Source organism: Oculina patagonica, chromosome 13 (genome assembly GCF_052425735.1).
Source record: "Oculina patagonica isolate OP01 chromosome 13, crgOcupat, whole genome shotgun sequence".
NCBI lineage: Eukaryota > Metazoa > Cnidaria > Anthozoa > Scleractinia > Oculinidae > Oculina > Oculina patagonica.
In genome coordinates, this window is record NC_135770.1 from 12348417 (window position 1) to 12367609 (window position 19193).

General features: G+C 36.5%; 1 protein-coding gene across 1 annotated transcript in view; it reads right to left on the reverse strand.

The window, feature by feature from the left end:
- Positions 1–18260, reverse strand: part of LOC144636947 (uncharacterized) — a 78254-nt gene extending 59994 nt beyond the window's left edge. The window contains exons 1-11 of the mRNA XM_078496142.1: positions 18139–18260; positions 16305–16461; positions 14667–14833; positions 13631–13864; positions 11991–12147; positions 10697–10863; positions 9459–9692; positions 4258–4360; positions 4075–4137; positions 3102–3173; positions 1578–1649 (exon numbers count right to left, since the gene is read on the reverse strand). Coding sequence (XP_078352268.1) covers positions 1578–1649; positions 3102–3173; positions 4075–4137; positions 4258–4360; positions 9459–9692; positions 10697–10863; positions 11991–12147; positions 13631–13864; positions 14667–14833; positions 16305–16461; positions 18139–18223 — 1511 coding nt within the window. The 5' untranslated portion in view covers positions 18224–18260. The remainder of the gene's footprint in view (positions 1–1577; positions 1650–3101; positions 3174–4074; positions 4138–4257; positions 4361–9458; positions 9693–10696; positions 10864–11990; positions 12148–13630; positions 13865–14666; positions 14834–16304; positions 16462–18138) is intronic.
- Between the last annotated feature and the right edge of the window lie 933 nt (positions 18261–19193).

Consider the following 19193-nt stretch of genomic DNA (forward strand, 5'->3'; position numbering starts at 1 on the left):
TTTGGAGCCAAAATAAAGTTGTCCCGGGGTAGGCGAGTTATCCCTAGCAGAGCGTTTACAAGGCGCTAGGGTTACCCTAGCAGCTAGGGTAACCCTAGCACTCAGCTAGGGTTACCCTAGCTGCTAGGGTAACCCTAGCGCCTTGTAAACACGTCGATGAAAAAAAAAAAAAAAAGAAATGTGGGAGCGCTAGGGTAACCCTAGGTGCTAGGGTAACCCTATGTGCTAGGGTTACCCGCCTCCTTGTAAACAGGCCCTAAGTTAGTGATAAACATAGGCCAAAGCGGGCCACTAAAAACCTTTTCCCCAGAGATTTTTTTAGATATCCTATTAGATAAGTGTCTAGTTAACCCATAAAAATTGTTTTTACGATATTTATAGTTATTGCACATAGAAAAATATGGCAGAGTTTTACTGCATAATTTCGCTCGCTACTCATTTGCCAATTTTGCCTTTGGATTTATCCCCGTTTCAGGCTAAACATTAATCTCGATTTGTTTTATTTTTCGCTCAGTCATACAGTTAAGACCTAATTACATTATAAATATTATTAAATGGTCAATAAACAGCTTCTGTATAACGCGCGAGGCGACTGATCAAACTTTCAATAAAATCAGTAAAACCGGTAGTGGATTTTGAGCCCAATTGGGGCAAAATCTTTTTTTGCATATTTCTTCGAAAGGAAGCACAGGGCACAGAGGAGTCAAGTTTGTCCGCAATTCAAAATCTCTACCGTGCAAAACGACCTTCAAAAGCTTTTCAAAGCGATCGTGTGAGCCGTACGTGATACAACGCCGTCATGCGATACTTGTTTACAGATTGTCTGGTGATATCGTATTCATACTCTCATGCGACATCCGCAGACATCAATGTTTGTGGGCGTTACCAGAGAGACCAGCAGTAAAAAAAGAGCAAGTCTCTTTTTCTTCTCGGCACTTCGTGCCTCTTCGGAAAGCTTCGCTTTCCGAAAAAAATCGTCGCCCTTCGGGTGACGATTTTTTCGCCCCAGGCGACCATTGTCAGAATACGATATCACCAGACGATCTGCAAACAAGTATCGCATGACGGCGTTGTATCACGTACGGCTCACACGATCGCTTTGAAAAGCTTTTGAAGGTCGTTTTGCACGGTAGAGATTTTGAATTGCGGACAAACTTGACTCCTCTGTGCCCTGTGAAGGAAATTGTTTTAGGAAAACCTAATTGCATTTCGTTTGGTTTCTCACTAGGACCAATCTATGGGCAGAATATGAGCGAAATCGATTTTTCCAATTTGTGCCGGCGAAAGGCGATATTAGTTGATTTTTGGAGAAAGCCGCACTTAATAACACTTATAAAATTATTAACACTGTGTGGTGCTTTGGGCATTCGAATTCGCATTGAAAAATAAAAGAAAAACGTTTGCGCGTACAATTAATCTTTTATTTCAGATATCGTCTTTCGAATACAAACAAAACAGTGCGTTAATAATAAAGCTCAGGTTTTGTTTGAAACTTTTAATTGCTCCGAGTTTATGTCGTGGTAACAAAATGAAAAAAGCATGAAGTGAAGCTAACAGAAATAAATCGTTCTACTTACAGAACTGTAAGTCTTATCAGGTTTGCAAACACTCCATCAGGAAGAAATGAAATTTTATTATAAGACATATTCCTGCGAAAAATCATTAAACTCAGTAATAATTCATAATGTTAAAGCAACGGAAAAATCATAACCGCGAAGGAGGTTTCGATACCCAACCTTCATTTGTACAGATTTGTTTTATTCTTAGTCTCCACTTGTCGTTATGGGAGTTCTAAAATCCAGAATCACAAGACCCCTCAGTTTTTATTCTTCACCTTCACCTGTCCCCTGGTGCTATGTTGGCGCATAGGACCCTGGGCTTGTCACCTTGTCGTGGTGGTAGAGCTTGCGTGTCTCAATGACCTCAAGAGCTTTGCCGGTGGGGACTTAGTCCTTGGTGGGTTCAACCGTGCCGGATTGGTCGAGGGATAGAGACCTGACAAAGGAGAGCTCCTCGTCCTCCAAGTTGGGGGTTGGGCGTTAGGCTATGCACCTAATATAACCTCGTAAAAAAAATGATTACGGAAAGTTTTTATTCTTAACTAACTATTAAACGTCTTTAATTTATATCTTGTTGAAGGTCTATAGCTCGAAAGCATTCGCCGTCTTTAACATAAAGAATTTTGAATTTCGGAGTTCACGCCACACGAGATCAGAGATGGCCCCCAGAAGGCTGTCGCTTACACTTAAAAAATGCCTCATCCTGTGATTTTTAACAATCGGAACAGTTAAAGCTTTACAAGAGGGAGGTGTTAAAGTGAATGTTTGCTTGTTCATGAGTCTGTTCTGACCGCTTTTTGTAGCAGAAGTGCATGTCAGATGCTTTATTTCCGACCGCCATGTTGGAGCCCAAGCATGTGCGCTCCAACATTGCGTTTCTACACTGTGCTCTCTAAATTTGCATGGAAGTTTTTAACGGATAACTCTAATAAAGAATACCGTACAGACCTGAGACTTGGACAAGTAGTTCATAAGGTGGTATTCTACAACCTGTAACATTCTTTATTTTTTTGAGTCGATAGTTTTTGTATTTTTTTTTCCGCGGCGTGACAGTGAAGACCACCTACAGTTTGTGAGCTCTTTGTCCTATTTACAATGTTAACAAATTTGTAAAGACAGTTGTTGCAGACCCATATCAAACATTTTTGTAGCCTGGTAGCGTTTGGATTTTTTACATTCGTGCTCATTTCCAGAATACAAATACAAATTGCATTTTCATGGAGTGAAATAATAAAAAAAACGCTATCGAGGATTCCGCTGCAGCTTCCCGAACGAGCAGTTAATTTTTCTGGGATTTGCTTTGCTCTATTCCCATAACCCCTCCTATCCCCACTCTTTGATTTTTTGAACACCCAATTTCTAAACCGGCAAGATTTAACTTTTAACAATAACGGTGTCATTGGTATATATGCACCGCAAATTTGTATATAAGTCTGTAAAATTGTAAAATTTCTGTTTGCAAAACAATGGCAATAAATATGTGGGAAAAAAAAAAAAAACTTTTTTTTTTTTGCAGTGGCTGGTTTGCCTCTATTCACTTACAGTTCTCTCAAATTTGAAAGTTCGGAAAATATTCTATGTGGAAGGAACACATTGACGATAGAAGGCAAGTTGCTGTAAAAGATAATAATAAACATAACATAGCGTGACATAACAAATTTAAACATTGTTGAGTTTTGTTAAATTTTAAAGTCATTCCTCCGTATTGCATTGCACATCCCGTACTGCGCACAAATTGTAACGTCACTGAGAATGTTTTGGCGGCGTGGAATAACAAGCGAAAAATTTGTTACTTTTGACATTTAACAACCAAAAAATGGTAAATCATTTCAGAATCATTGGAGTCTAATTCGCAACCTTACTTTTGTCAGACTGGTCACCGTTAAAAAGGAGCAAACTAAATGCAAATAGCTATTGTGTTTTGTGCACGGTTAAGAACAAAACGTGCGAACTGAACAAAGAACATTGTCAAACTATTCACTGTGCCCTTAGCAACCATTAGATAGCTACTGCGCACACTCGGTTGCCCGGCACTGCTATGCCGCAGTTTTGAGTTGGGTTACAAAGGACGTCCCCCCCCCCTGACGTGATAATATTATTGCTGGTATTGTAAGGAATTACAATGTATATTCATGGTCTTCCTGCCCCTAAAGGAATACCAAGACCCCTCTTTTTTGTGGCAAAAACAAAGCTCCGTGGTGATGAACAACCCGGTAGGAAATGTTTTAGTAAAAAAATTATTGTCTTTTCTATTTATTCTATTTCGCACTATACAATCGACAGAACGTTTTTTTTTTTCGACTCTTGCGCGCATTTGGTGCATTTGCTATGGTGAAAAATTGTTATATGTGTTTAATTTAACCATTTTTAATTGTATTATACTGTATAAGTGAAAAGGGTTGTAATCTCTTGTCACGTGCGAATTCCTTTAGTGTGATATAATCAGTTACATAGAGGTTAGGGGAAAAATCAGTGCCGCAATTTTACAGCTTAGTCCATACGTTTTTACACTCACAGTTGTCCCACATTTGCCAGATTCGTCAACGGTAGAAAATCAATGGAATTTGAAGACAAATCCCTGAAGTGAAATTTATTATGAATGGTGTTTAATTTAAGGTGGCTCCGCTGTTATTTCAGATGCACTAGTCTGTGAGAATATTAAGTCATATGTAGTATTGTCTCCTGAAAATAGACTCACATGGATTTAATCGTCAGTGTAATGCAATTTATAATGTCCACGTATGATGTAATATTCTTGCAAGAAAGAGTAGTTCCATCAATAGAACATTGAGGTCCACAATCTAAACGTAATCGAAATTAGAGGAATTATTGACCGCGCAATTAAAACTTCATGTTATATCTCGCTATTAAATATTTAGCAACAATGTTGAGCAAGTAAGGAAAGTACAATAATAGTCAGATTATTGTTAACCCTTAACCCTATTCAGACCGGGCTTTTTTTTGACTTTCTCAGACCCCCCCCCCCCCCCTTATATTTAAGCAATCACAATGAAACTTATAGGATGTTTTGTATGTCCGAACATCTTTCTTTTGGTATATGTCACGTGGGATGGTGAAGTCACATCACGTGACAATTACACCATGATGTCAAAACAGCCACCATCTTGGATTTCAAAATTTTTCCAAAATGCCAGAAAACCACCCAAAATTGCTGCAAAGTACTCAAATCAATAAAAATGCGCTTTAAAACCGTAAAAAATAACTCCATTAAAGTTAATTTCTATTATCAGAAACACGCAAAATTACAAATTTGGGAAAACATGCCTGTCAAAATGCCGTTGCCATGGCGATGTCAAGTTCCTGATACAAATTGCAACCTTACCAAATTATTGCCAGATAAATTTTAGGAAAAGTCAGAAAGTTTGGCAGCGTTTTGTTGAATCTTAAAAAAGTTATAAGAGTTCAAATTCACCGCGGGACTCAAAAGCCCCCCCCCCCCCCCTCGGGTCTGAATAGGGTTAAAGGCTGTCTACACCATTTACTCTCACTAAAATAGCCCCAAGTATTGGGCAGGTATGTTGGGTTTCTTTTTCTATATGTTCAACCGCAAAATATTGATAGAACAGTTCTGTAAACACAGGGGCGAGTGATTTATGTATAAAACAAGAAGAATTGGCCCAAAAAATTGAAACCTGCAGAAAACTAAATTGGATGGCTCGGCTAGGGGAGAAGTCATTCAAGTCAATGAACGCAGCTTCTGGGGTTTTTTTGCCTGTCCATGTGTTCAAAAATATCATCAGTGAGATAAACTACGGCAGTATATTTAGAGTGTTTCTTTCGGAAACCTAATTGGTAGACTGTCGTACTCTGAGCCATGCACTACACCCACTCATTATTTGGTGGTATGGGGCATAACCTGAGTCGTGGAAATCATACAATATGAATTTTATCCCATCGTCCTTAGTATTCTTTTGTTGGGTGGTACAATAGGATGCAAAATCGACGGATATTTTTTCCCCGACAACGAGGCTTTAGTGCATGTTATTAACTCAAACTCCTGTCGGAATCCACTTCTCGTGTCCTTAAAATTGTCAAGAACCTTATGCTTGCTTTCATAAGTATAATATCTTGCTTCAGGCACCAAAATGTTCCTTGAATTCAAAAAAACTGAGCAGACGCTTTTTACCGCTTGCAGATTCACCTCAATAGTTCTACCTGCCAGCAACCTTCCATTCCTACCTATCAGCGTGCTTAGAAGCGTCCCATCGGTTTAAACCAACATTGCTTATTTTGAGATATTTAGCTTGTATTGCCCATTTATACCAACAAGGCTATGCTATTTTGACTGTCAATACATGTTTCAGCAATATAAGCGCCAATAGTGTTGAGATACTCAGCACTTTTTGATTACCTTGGACAAATTTTTACACTTCACCCCTTCACCCTCCCCCAGAAACAATGCTGGATTTGCTATCTGCAAGAGTTGCCTCGTTTGTGAACAACATTAAAACTAGGGAAAGGGGAATAGTTCACAAGCTGCAACGGATTTAAGATGGAAAATTGGAATGGTAAAATTAGTATTAATTTCAACCAACTGTCTCAATGACTTCTGTCGCTTATTGCCTGAAAGGGTATCTAGCTTCTTGCAATAATTATAACTGCAAATTAAGAATCCATGGAAATACAATGTTTGTGGAATAAGAAGCATTTTTGTGATATATAACAAAATGGGTTACCACAGGTAGCCACTGGTAACCAATCAAATATAAGGGATTAATATTATCTTCTTCATTAACCGGTGTGGGCAATTTTTTACGCCCACTTCAAGATGGCCGCCACTTACGGTCATTGCCTGGTAATTAGTTACCAGTTAGCCTATTATGCACTCCAGTTAGCCTACTATTCACTTCGGTTAGCCTACTTGGTTACGTGTTTCAGCAAGCTGCAATTGATTTATAGTGGAGATATTGGAATGTTAAAATTAGTTTTAATTTTAACCTACTCTCTCAAGGACTTTTGTCCTTCGATCATTTAATTAAAACAAGCTCCGTTAAGTGTAGGTTCGCACACGTTTGGACATTCTTTTGGTCTTTTGGTTGTAGGCCTTTCTCGATTATGCTAGTAAAACTTGCATTTAAAGCATTTAATGCCTGATTTCTTTAAAAAATGCCACTTGAATTCCAAAGAATGCTTTGTTTTATTTCAAACAAAACGTACAAACTCTTACATTATATGCTCATATCAACAACAAGTAATACTTAATAATTGTTTGTTTATAAAAAAAAAAATAAAAAAAATAAAAAAAATATATTTAAAAAAAAATTATTAAAAAAATATATTTTTAAAAAATTAAAAAAACACACACAAGTAACACAACACAAGTAAATAAGTAACACAACGCACAAACAGTCGAAACAGACAGAAAACAATCAAATTAAGTAATCAAAATTGTGAAACTTTAGGATTATTTATCCTTCTGAGTGCTGAAGTCTGGATCACAGTCATGAACTGAACATTGACATTTCATAATTTCATTGTTTTTACGCATTGCATTGTTTTTTACGCATTGCATGCCTATCAAAAAAAAAAAAAACGAAAAAAAAAATGCTCATTTTCCCAAAAAATGCCGAAAAAATGCTAGCATAATCGAGAAAGGCCTATTTGGTTGCCTTTATTCTTATCCTTCAATATCACAGAGAACTCTTTCACTTCAGCTCCATACTTTTTTTTATTAATAATGTCGCGACTGAACATTGACATTTCATAATTTCATTGTTTTTTTACGCATTGCATGCCTATCAATTGTCACGTGATAGCAGTTTTGAGAGCGACCTCGAAAACAATCAAATTAAGTAATCAAAATTGTGAAACTTTAGGATTATTTATCCTTCTGAGTGCTGAAGTCTGGATCACAGTCATGAAAAATGACAGAAAATGCTAGCAATTCTTTTTCAAGAAAAGACGAAAAAAAATGCTCGTTTTCCCAAAAAATGCCGAAAAAATGCTAGCATAATCGAGAAAGGCCTATTTGGTTGCCTTTATTCTTACACTTCAATATCACAGAGAACTCTTTCACTTCAGCTCCATACTTTTTTTATTAATAATGTCGCGACTGAACATTGACATTTCATAATTTCATTGTTTTTTACGCATTGCATTGTTTTTTACGCATTGCATGCCTATCAATTGTCACGTGATAGCAGTTTTGAGAGCGACCTCGAAAACAATCAAATTAAGTAATCAAAATTGTGAAACTTTAGGATTATTTATCCTTCTGAGTGCTGAAGTCTGGATCACAGTCATGAAAAATGACAGAAAATGCTAGCAATTCTTTTTCAAGAAAAGACGAAAAAAAATGCTCGTTTTCCCAAAAAATGCCGAAAAAATGCTAGCATAATCGAGAAAGGCCTATTTGGTTGCCTTTATTCTTACACTTCAATATCACAGAGAACTCTTTCACTTCAGCTCCATACTTTTTTTATTAATAATGTCGCGACTGAACATTGACATTTCATAATTTCATTGTTTTTTACGCATTGCATTGTTTTTTACGCATTGCATGCCTATCAAAAAAAAACGAAAAAAAAAATGCTCGTTTTCCCAAAAAATGCCGAAAAAAATGCTAGCATAATCGAGAAAGGCCTATTTGGTTGCCTTTATTCTTACCCTTCAATATCACAGAGAACTCTTTCACTTCAGCTCCATACTTTTTTTATTAATAATGTCGCGACTGAACATTGACATTTCATAATTTTATTGTTTTTTACGCATTGCATGCCTGTCAATTGTCACGTGATAGCAGTTTTGAGAGCGACCTCGTGGTTGTCGCCATGTTGTGAAACTTGTGAAATAAATGGATGGTTTACGCCAACTTACAGTAGCTTACAGTCCTCGTTTTGGTTGTGTTGGACGTTTGAAGCGACAAAAAATGCATTACAAAACTTACAAAACAGTACTTACGTTAATTACCGTATATTACTTGCAGTAAATTATTTACATTACTTTCAATACATTACAATATATTACTTACATCACTTACAAAATACACTACATTTAATTACTTACAATAGGTAACATTACCATTCGACAGAACATTGTATTTACCCTGTATGTACTTACTTAATCATAGTCGCTTCATATAAAACGTTTTGATTACAAAATACTCACAAAATACTTTGCTACTTAAATAACTCACACGCGTTTTATAGTATATGTATCTATTTCCAGAAAACTAAAATTTCTTACAGTCATTACTATTGGGCTATTGTGTTTGTTTTGTTTTTGGTTTTGATATATTAAATGCAAATTTAAAATACTATACCAGATGTTTAACGGTTAATTATATACAGCTATTTCAATTAACGTTGTCAGATCAAAGCTCAAAGCTAAAAGACAAGACCGAATGGTGGTCTGGGTATTCACTGGAAATTTGCATATTGGCCTGTAGGTATTGTACAATTTTGTATTTTTGCACCTGAATATTCTAATTCATGAATTTGTACTGTTTTTCTCTCAGGAGGCCTGTTCTGTAACTTGCTTCACTGTCGAGTAGCTTTGAGTTTTGAAAAGTCTTTTTAAATTTAGTGTAGCAAATATTACCTTGTCCATACAGGTCTGAAGAGAAAGAAAACGTGCAAATTCGCGTTTGTCATGTCATTATATCTCATTAGTATTCAGCACGTGCAGTTGCTCTCCTCTTTGACCCATACTACCTATCGGTCTTGTCTTTAAGCTTTTTTCCGACAACATTAATTGAAATAGCTGTATACACTATATTTCTAATTTCAAGATTTAAAAAAATAAAGGCCCATGTTAGCTAAAAAATGTCTAATGATTTTTTTGCAAATGGATCTCCCCAAGTATTTGCAGTTTGCAGTTTGCAGTATTATCCGTAATAGAAAGGTCTGGAAACCAAGTTCAATTTGGCTTTATTCTCACCTTTGAATATTACAGAGAACTCTTTCACTTCAGTTCCATACTTGCTGGTGACCTCACAGGTGTAATTTCCTTCTTCTGAGAACAAAACGATTGCAGTGTTTGTTGTATTTACCAATACTGTAGAGTTTCTTATTATCGCTGTGAAGATGGGACGAGTTCCAGTCACTGGAAACTTCACTTTGTATCCTGGTAAGGTTCGCACGATGGCAGCTGGTAAAATGATGTTGGGTGGAACTAATGAAATGACGATAAAATGATACAAGTTAACGTTAACAGGAATACTATTTGATAACATAAACTATTACTAACTAGTATATCAATTAACGGACACTCCGATTTGTGTCTCCAAAAAAAACAAATTGTCCGTGCAACATGGTTAGCCCATCAACTACTACACTTCAGGAGTCTTATGTTCATAATAGAGTGTCCTCAGCAGTTACGTGAATGATTAGTTAAACCACTATTTTTAAGTTGAATTGAATCTTAGGTATAATACTGAAATATGGTTCTCTTTATGCTTTAGCGCAAACAGTAACTAAAAAGTTAGCATAGCTAGTTAATAACTGGGGTTTGTACATCATGCCGGTAAAATATGGGGTATAATTAGAAGTACACTATTCTAGAAATCTACATCTCTGTTCTTCGCAAGTTATACCACTGGTGTTGTCATAATTCCCTCACGCCACACCCGAATATATACTGTTACAGCATGGATCATTCACTAGAAGGTTAATCTGAGTGAATAGTTAATTACGCATACAGATTTGCACGATTTATAATTTCACGATATTGAATGCACTTTTTGCCATAATCTTGAATGAAATTCAATTCTGAGCAAAGTTTAATTCAAATTTCTTTCATATTTCAATCTATAATCTATAGTTCTGTTCAAGCGAACAGATTTGACACTCACGTGTAAGGATCATTTTGTTAGTTATGGCATATGTTAAAACAACAAAAATATATTGTTATTCTCGATATTATTTCTGTAAGTTAACTTTGTAGTGCCCTGTACAGGTTGTTGTATTCTACATATTCACGTGTACATCGATGTTTTTCCTCTATGGAATGTTTAATATTTCGTGTTAGACATTTCGGTGTGTTTTATTCCTTAGCATATTTGTTCTCTTTTACATGTCCACACAGGCTCATAATATCCAATCTAGAAACAGCTCTAAAATTTGCAGCAATACACTAACCTGTCCAATGCATTGCATGTGTCGTTCGGTTGCACTTACCATGTGGAACAGCTGTGAAAACTAGCAAAAATCCTCTTTTCTCAATAAATGAATCTGAGCGGAATGTTATCAATGCGTAGTCTCCAGCTATTAGAACTGTCTCTCCAGTCTTTACTCCACAATACACACCAGATATATGGTTACTGGATATCGACAAATAGTCATATCTGCCAAGAAGGATCAGTTACATGGAATGACATGATATTAGTTTTTTGTCGGTAATGAGGTCGTATCACCAGGGTAAAACTGTATTCTCGGTCTTGAGTACGTCAGTTTATAGTTAGTTAGTTAGTTAGTTTGTTTGTTAACTTGTTAGTTAGTTAGTTAATTAGTTAATTAGTTAGTTAGTTAGTTAGTTGGTTAAGTTAGTTAGTTAGTTAGTTAGTTAGTTTGTCATCTTGTTAGTTAGTTAGTTAATTACTTTGTTAACTTGTTAGTTAGTTAGTTAATTAGTTAATTAGTTAGTTAGTTAGTTGGTTAAGTTAGTTAGTTAGTTAAGTTTGTTACTTAGTTAGTTAGTTAGTTAGTTAGTTAGTTAACTCGTTAGTTAGTTAGTTAGTTAGTTAATTAGTTAGTTAGTTAGTTGGTTAGGTTAGTTAGTTAGTTTGTTAACTTGTTAGTTAGTTAGTTAGTTAGTTAATTAGTTAGTTGGTTAGTTAGTTAGTTAGTTAGTTAGTTAGTTAGTTAGTTAGTTAGTTAGTTAGTTAATTAGTTAGTTGGTTCAGTTAGTTAGTTAGTTAGTTAGTTAGTTAGTTAGTTAGTTAGTTAGTTAGTTAGTTAAGTTTGTTAGTTAGTTACAACGGTCTGTCCAGTACACACCAGATATATGGTTACTAGATATCGACAAATAGCCATATCTGCCAAGAAGGATCAGTTATATGGAATGACATGGTATTAGTTATTTCTCGGTATAGAGGTCGTATGACCAGGGTAAAACTGTATTCTCGGTCTTGAGTACGTCAGTTTATAGTTAGTTAGTTAGTTTGTTAACTTGTTAGGGAGTTTGTTAGTTAGTTAGTTAGTTAGTTAGTTAGTTAGTTAGTTAGTTAGTTAGTTAGTTAGTTAGTTAGTTAGTTAGTTAGTTAGTTTGTTAGTTAGTTTTTAGTTGGTTTAGTTAGTGTAGTATCTTTAGTTTATATGACGGTATTTTTGTTGATGTCTTTGTATATTGACTGGAGAAGCGCATCTCCTCGCCTTAAGATTATAATCGACAAGATGGTGAGGTAGCGCGAGAGATGGAAAAGCGACCAGTAAGCGTTGATTGAGCAGCTACAGTGTCAATGTTATTGCTTACCTGCATGAGGGATGGTCCTCTACTTCAAAAAAGTCAAAATCAATTTTCATAGTCATTCCGTCAGGAATAGGAACCTTATGAACGCATTTCGCATTTTTTGGGTAGCTGTTTGGATATCCAGGACTTTTCAAAGTGTTGTTTAGAAACAATCCACAATCTGTTAAACGGAAAGTATATTTTGAATTTCGGCAACTTTAAATTAACGCAACGCACTATTTGAAAATGGATTGAATAATGACACTATACCATAAATTGGCAAGGTTGAGCTGTGTTTCTCACATTATATCTTATCACGTCTGGCTAGTTATACCTCCATTTTAAAAGCAGAAAAAAAGAAAAGTGAACCAGAAGTTTAGAAATTGCGTAAAATAACGGATATTCTAAGTTTTAATCGAAACGAAGACTTGCTTTTCGAGAGTTTTGAAGAATCTTTTTTTCACTGGAAACGTTATTTTGCTGAAAGAAAAACTCAAATTTAATTAAAAGCTCAAAAAATCCGACTGGTTGCCATGTTGATTTTCTCCTCTCCGGGGGAGAGCGAGTCGTGGGACTTCGGTAATATTTTTAATAGGACACAATGTTTTGCAGTTTATAAAGGATTGTTTATAGCCTATTTTTCTGTCGTCACTCACAAAAAGATTTGACCCTTAATTAAGCGCTATTGTAATGATTTAGATATCAAACTAGTTTTTTCTTCCTTTAAGGTCGGTAGTCTTTTTGGGGTGAAAGACCCTATCCCCGGAGGTCTTCGTTCGCGTGTGGTTTATAAGTTTGCATCTGCGGGCTGTAATGCCTGTTATGTCGGCGAAACCACCCGACGTTTTGCCACACGCGTCCGTGAGCACTTAGCCAGTCAAAAGGCCTCTCACATTTTCAAACACCTTCAGAATTCTGAACGTTGTCGCTCCTTGTGTTCAGAAAATTGCTTTCATATTTTAGATCACGCCTCTACCAGCTTTCAACTTAAGATAAAGGAGGCTATCCAATATTCAAAAGGAACTACATTGCCTCAATCAGTAATTACACTTCTAATTCACACATTTTCATGTTCTGTTGTTACTACATTGTCGTCTTAATTAGCATTTTTGTCTACTTATTATTCAACTATGTGCTTTGTGAACCATTCAACTGAAGATGACAGATGCTCTGTCGAAACATTTCTTACAAAATTAAAAACATTGTCGTTTTTTTCTTAAAATCTTTACGTGTCTGCTGTTCCCAAGACCTTTTTGGAAACATAATTTGATATTGTTTCCGTCTGGACTTCTTGGGGTTTCTCGCTATTTCTAGGGTATTACTTTTAACACAGCATTATGTACCTCCCCTCCTTACACTACACTCAAATGATATCGACCTTCCCACATAGGCATACAGCTCCACTGCAGGTCTACCTGCCATTGGTGACTTTGACAGGGAATAGCCAAATGTTGTAGTTCATTTCTACGATCGAGTGAAAGTTAACTTGTGCTGTATACACTACGAAAAACGGTTTGGCCGTTGACACACGCACACACTGTGTGCTTTTTTATTTGTATCTGATTCAAAGCTACATAGGGTTCATTTTAATAAACGAGTAAAGGTTATTGTTAGCCCAAGTTTGGAAATATTTAACGTTGTCTATATTCTGGCTGTATTCTCACCTTTGAATATCACAGAGAACTCTTTCACTTCAGTTCCATACTGGCTGGTGGCCTCACAGGTGTAGTTTCCTTCTTCCCAGAACGAGACTATTGCAGTGTTTGTTGTATTTACCAATAATGTAGAGTTTCTTATTATCGCTGTGTAGATGGGAGGAGTTCCAGTTACTGGGAATGCAACATTGTAGCCTGGAAAGGTTCGCACGATGGCAGCTGGTAGGATGATGTTGGGTGGAACTAATGAAATACAATTTATAGACACTATATAAGCAGAAATATTATTTGAAAACATATACAAGTATATTGACCGATAATTTACTGGGCACAGTTTGCTATTACGGACACCCTGGTTTGATGTCCATGAAATAGCGATATAATAGAGTCCGTGCAACATCACTAGTGATGGTTAGCCCACCAGCTACCACATGTTAGGTGTGTAATGTAAGCAACGTGTCGGTAGTTCATGAATGTCCTTAGCAGTTAAGTGAACAGTAATTGTACAGTTAGCATAGCTAGGTAGTAACTGGGGTTCACACATCATCATGCCGGTAAAATATGGGTTATAACCAGAAGTTCAGTCTACATCTCTGCCAATGGTCTAAATCGCTCTCCAGCTGACAACGTACTTCTACTGCCTTCGGTCGACGGTTCAAAAACGTCTCGCATTTTTAGGAAGGAATAGACGTCACTTTTGAATGGGATTATGTTTTAAGGAAGACAGTTTGCCATCAATGCGATTTATACGTGAAGCAAATCCGTATTATTATTGCGTATTATTATAGTGTCTTTGTATATTATTGAAATTTCATCTATATCCTCTAGCTCTTTCTAACGTGTATCATTATCAAGCCACGTATAGAAACTAACATGTTTATAAGCTACGAAAATAAGATCATTCTGTTAGTTATGGCATAAATTAGAAGATATAAAGGCATTATTGTTATTCCTTGGTATATTTGTTCTCGTTTACATACAGCAATACTACTTAGACACAAACCAGCTGTCCAATGCGTTGCATGTGTCGTTCTGTTGCACTTACCATGTGGAACAGCAGTAAAAACTAGCAAGAATCCTCTTTCCTGAACATATGAATCTGAGTGGAATGTTATTACTGCGTGATCTCCAGCTATTAGAACTGTCTGTCCAGTCTTATCACCACAATACACACCAGATGTATGGTTATTGGAGATAGTCAAATAGTCATATCTGCCAGGAAGGATATGATATAAATGATATATGTTATTTTTGGGCAACAAGGTCGTATCCCTAGGGAAAAAACTGTATTCTAGGTCTTGAGTACGGTCTCAGGTCGTGCGCAAGACCGAGGATACAGTTTTTCCTAAACGGCTGACCTAGTCCTTAGTTTTTTCCTACTAGTATCGCAACTTTGTTTGTTTACGCGCGCACTCAATGTTGAGTCGATTAGCGGGTAAGCAGAATGAGAGAAGAATACTGCTTGTTATATAAATCTAGATAAAATAGCTTCGCTGAAGTAAACTGTACTCACGCACCCAAAAACGATGAAATAGCCCAAAAGAACAACAGAAACCAAGAAAGGTGAGTACATTTTCTTTATTTTAATGAAAAGAAGGTAAAACTTTATTCCGTCGAGCGCTTTTATTCCACGTTATTTTAAACTCCATACCAACTTAAATTGTGACACAACACCGCGCTTATCAAGTAGTCACGTCCCACTCGATACGCTTATATAAATCATCCATACGCTTACATAAAAAAAAAAATTGATCGATCTATTTCACGAATCGTGAGTTTGGGGTGCATGTGATATAATATACGATGTTTGGCTTTGTCTTTAACAGGATCCGACAGACCAGAGTCTGTAAAAGAAAATCAGCGGCTGATTAAAATACTCAGTCACAGGTTTATCGTCGTCTTCATGAGTTTCCGTTATTTCTCTCTTTACGCTATTTTTACTGAAACGACGTCACGGTGGCCTTTTTATAATTCCAAGTGATAACGTCTGACTAACCCCGATTATGCGATGGAACGTTATTAAGCGACCAGTTACCATTTCTCAAACTGCGACCGCTTAAGGGTTCAACTGTAGTTATTTTGTTAGTTAGTTGGTATGTCATGCAGTAGGTCAGTCATTCAGTACTAGTGAGTCAGTTGGTTAGTAAGTTCGTTAGTTAGTTAGTTGGTTAGTTAGCTAGTAAGTTAGTTTTTTAGTTAGTTAGAGCGGGTTTCACTTGAGTGTCGAAAGTAAATTGCGTTTGCATTGGTTTTGCATTACTACGCTTAGTGATTGGCTTAAAAATCTCGCGCCACTTTCTCAGCCAATCAGAACTAAAACCAAAACCAATCGTGACTCGCTCGCGCACGTTTTCTCGCGCTTCGTGCCAGCTACATGTATTTGCTTCGAGTTTTGATCGGTTTACTAAATTTTCTGTGTCCTTTGTGACTGGCCAGAGTAATTACTTTGGTTTTGGTTTTACGACACTCAATTGAAAACTGCTCTAGTTAGTTAGTTGGTTAGTTAGTTAGTTAGTTATAGTTTATATAACGGTATTTTTGTTGGTGTCTTTGTATATTGACTGGACAAGCGCATCTCCTCGCCTTAAGGTTATAATCGACCAGATGGTGAGGTAGCGCGAGAGATGGAAAAGCGACTAGTAAGCGTTGATTGAGCAGCTACAGTGTCAGTGTTATTGCTTACCTGCATGAGGCATGGTCCTCTACTTCAAAAAAGTCAAAATCAATTTCCATAGTCATTCCGTCAGGAATGGGAACGTTATAAACACAGTACGTATTATTTGGGTAGAAGTTTGGATATCCAGGACTTTTCAAAGTGTCGTTTAGCAACAATCCACAATCTGTTAAAGGGAAAGCACATTTTTAATTTCGGCAACTTTGACTAAACACAACGCACAATTTGAAAATGGAATGAAAAATAACACTTTATTGTCAAACACAACTAAGAGATAACTCGTACTTTCCTTGATGTAATTATTGCTGGTTGGTCGTTTAATTCAAAAGTAAAGAACATCTAATTTACAACCGTTTAGATTTTTTGTTGCTGTTTTCTCCCAGGGCCAAAAGTTTAAACAGCCAAGCCGAGCATTTAGAAAACTTGAGGATTGTCGGAACTAATTATGATATTCAATTTTATTTGAAAAAGCGAGGATTGCCGATTCTGCCAAATTTAAACTAATAGTTTCAATGTTGGACAAAATAGATCAATTTTCCTTTCAGGGCACTGAAGTAAACGATATCATGTGCTTTTTCGATTTAAAAGAGATTTTTATGAGCAGAAACGAAACACGTCGATTGCATATTTTTATCTCTTTTCGCGGGAGAAATATATGCTTTTATTTTTTTCCAACAGTGCACGGTAACGAATCCTTCAATCTGATTGGTTATTAGCGCGGGCAAGATTCTCCTATCTCTGCCCACGGGCCACGGTAACGCTTTCGTGAGTTTCATTTCGCGGCGAGACGAACGAACCCATGACAGTTTTGCTCTCCAATATGATTTAAATCGATGTAGTTGCTCACCAACCGTTGTAAATTTGAAAGGGAAAATTAGCAGTGGAATTAAAGGCTTTGAAGTTCTCCAAAAGGCGAGTATTTATTCTCTTTAGTGACAAAATGAAGTTATAGTTTTATGGCCGTGGTTTGCCGATCGTTGTTTATGCATTCGCACTGATTTTCACGCCATTGCGGTTTACTGCAAGTCGCCGGTTTACAGACTCGATTTATTCTTTCAAACACCTTGCTTCTCTGCTACTTTTCTCCAAAACCGAATACTGCTTATCGCCATTCAAGAAAATGAGATGCTTTATTAAAAAACAGTCAAATTAATTCTCGCAATATTGTGCCGTCACTGTGCAGGCGACCAAACTACACATTTCAGCTTCATTCAGTTTCACTTTCGCAAACTTTTTGTCAAAACAGAATACTGTGGGAATCAACACAGAGGTTTTTGACTCGTTAAATACAAATTTAAATAGCTAAGTGCTTTCCAGTCCGAAAAGTAAGTTTAATTAACTAAAGAACTCACAAGCCGAAATGGAGTTCAGTAAAAGTGTTTCGCAATTCGCTGATTGCTCTGTTCTACATTGTGCTTTTCTATTATTTCAGATGCTTTTTTTCTTTTTTTTTTTTTTTTCAGATGAAATTTTCCTTGAGTACTGTTCATTTTAGTGAATTTATTTTGTTTGGCAGTAAGCTCTTATAGCAAACAGATCATTATTTACTCTTGCCGTATCTTATGGCGATCGACTCAACATTGGATGCGCGCGTATATAAATACAAACACATTTGGCAAGAAAGTCTTTGTATGTTTTTTAGGTGTTTTTTAATCCAACACATTAAAGTAGGAAAAAAATAAATAAGTTATTTACCGGCTTTAGGGCCGGTCCGTATAGTGAAAAACTGTGACCTCGGCCTTGAAAATGCTGCCCTCGGCTTGCGGCCTCGGGCAGCATTTTCAAGACCTCGGTCACAGTTTTTCACTATACGGACCTCCCAGCCGGCAAATAACATATATACCTTCTGTAGCTAAGCCACCGTAATTGTCACTCCACAATAATATTGGTAGCAGGAAACGCAGTATCATGATGAAGAAATAGTCCATAAGAAGTAAAGTGGTCCACTTTTACTTTTTAAACATCTTTCCTGCGGATAAAAAGCAAAGGTCAATGACAAATATTGCCAACATTGTACGGGTTATCTGAATGTGTGTTATCTATTATTTTCCCGAGGCAGAGAAGGAAGCTGCGACAAAGTGTAACATAATATTGTCTTCCGAAAGGCACTTTAGGACAAGGCTCATGAAATGTATAATCTTCTTCATTGAATGCCACCCCCGAACAAACACGGGGCTCAAATAAACGCCGGGTCAGAGTCGTGTTTAAAAAAAAAAACGCCCCCGGCGTTTTTGAGTGATTACCTTCAATCAGTAGGTTCACTTTAAATTGCACGAGAAGAGGGTCTCACTCAAGGCTCCACCGAGTACTGAATTCCCACGAAGGCTGTTGGCACAAGGTGGTAGCTGGTGTGACTCAAGCTCGCTCTTTTTTGCACTTAATTCGAAGCCGTTTTTACAACAGACGAATTCGAAGCATAGTTTTCCTGTAGTGCTCTACAAAGATATTCAAAATACGTTAATATAATTTATTTATCTATTTACCTTTATTCTACATAACTGACTTACAGGATGTTAATTTTTCTTACCTACAATACATTACTTACTTCAAGTTGTACATGTAATACATTGCTTTTAATTACTTAAACACATTTACTTACTTAGAAAATATTACTTACTTGTCATACGTTACTTTAGTACAATACATTGCCAGTGTTTTACAATAATTAAGCATTTACTGGCGTTATAAAACCACGCGGGATGTTGGAAGAACACGAGAAAAGCTTGGCAAGCTTTTCAAGTGTTCTTTTAACATCCCAAGTTAAATAACTTTGGAAAACGTTTGTCAAAGAATTAGGAATCTACTATATATTTGTGATCAAATGTCTTATTTTCATCAAGTTTACACGTTGTAAAATATATTCAACGATTTTAAAGTTCTTTGACATGGTAGTCTAGC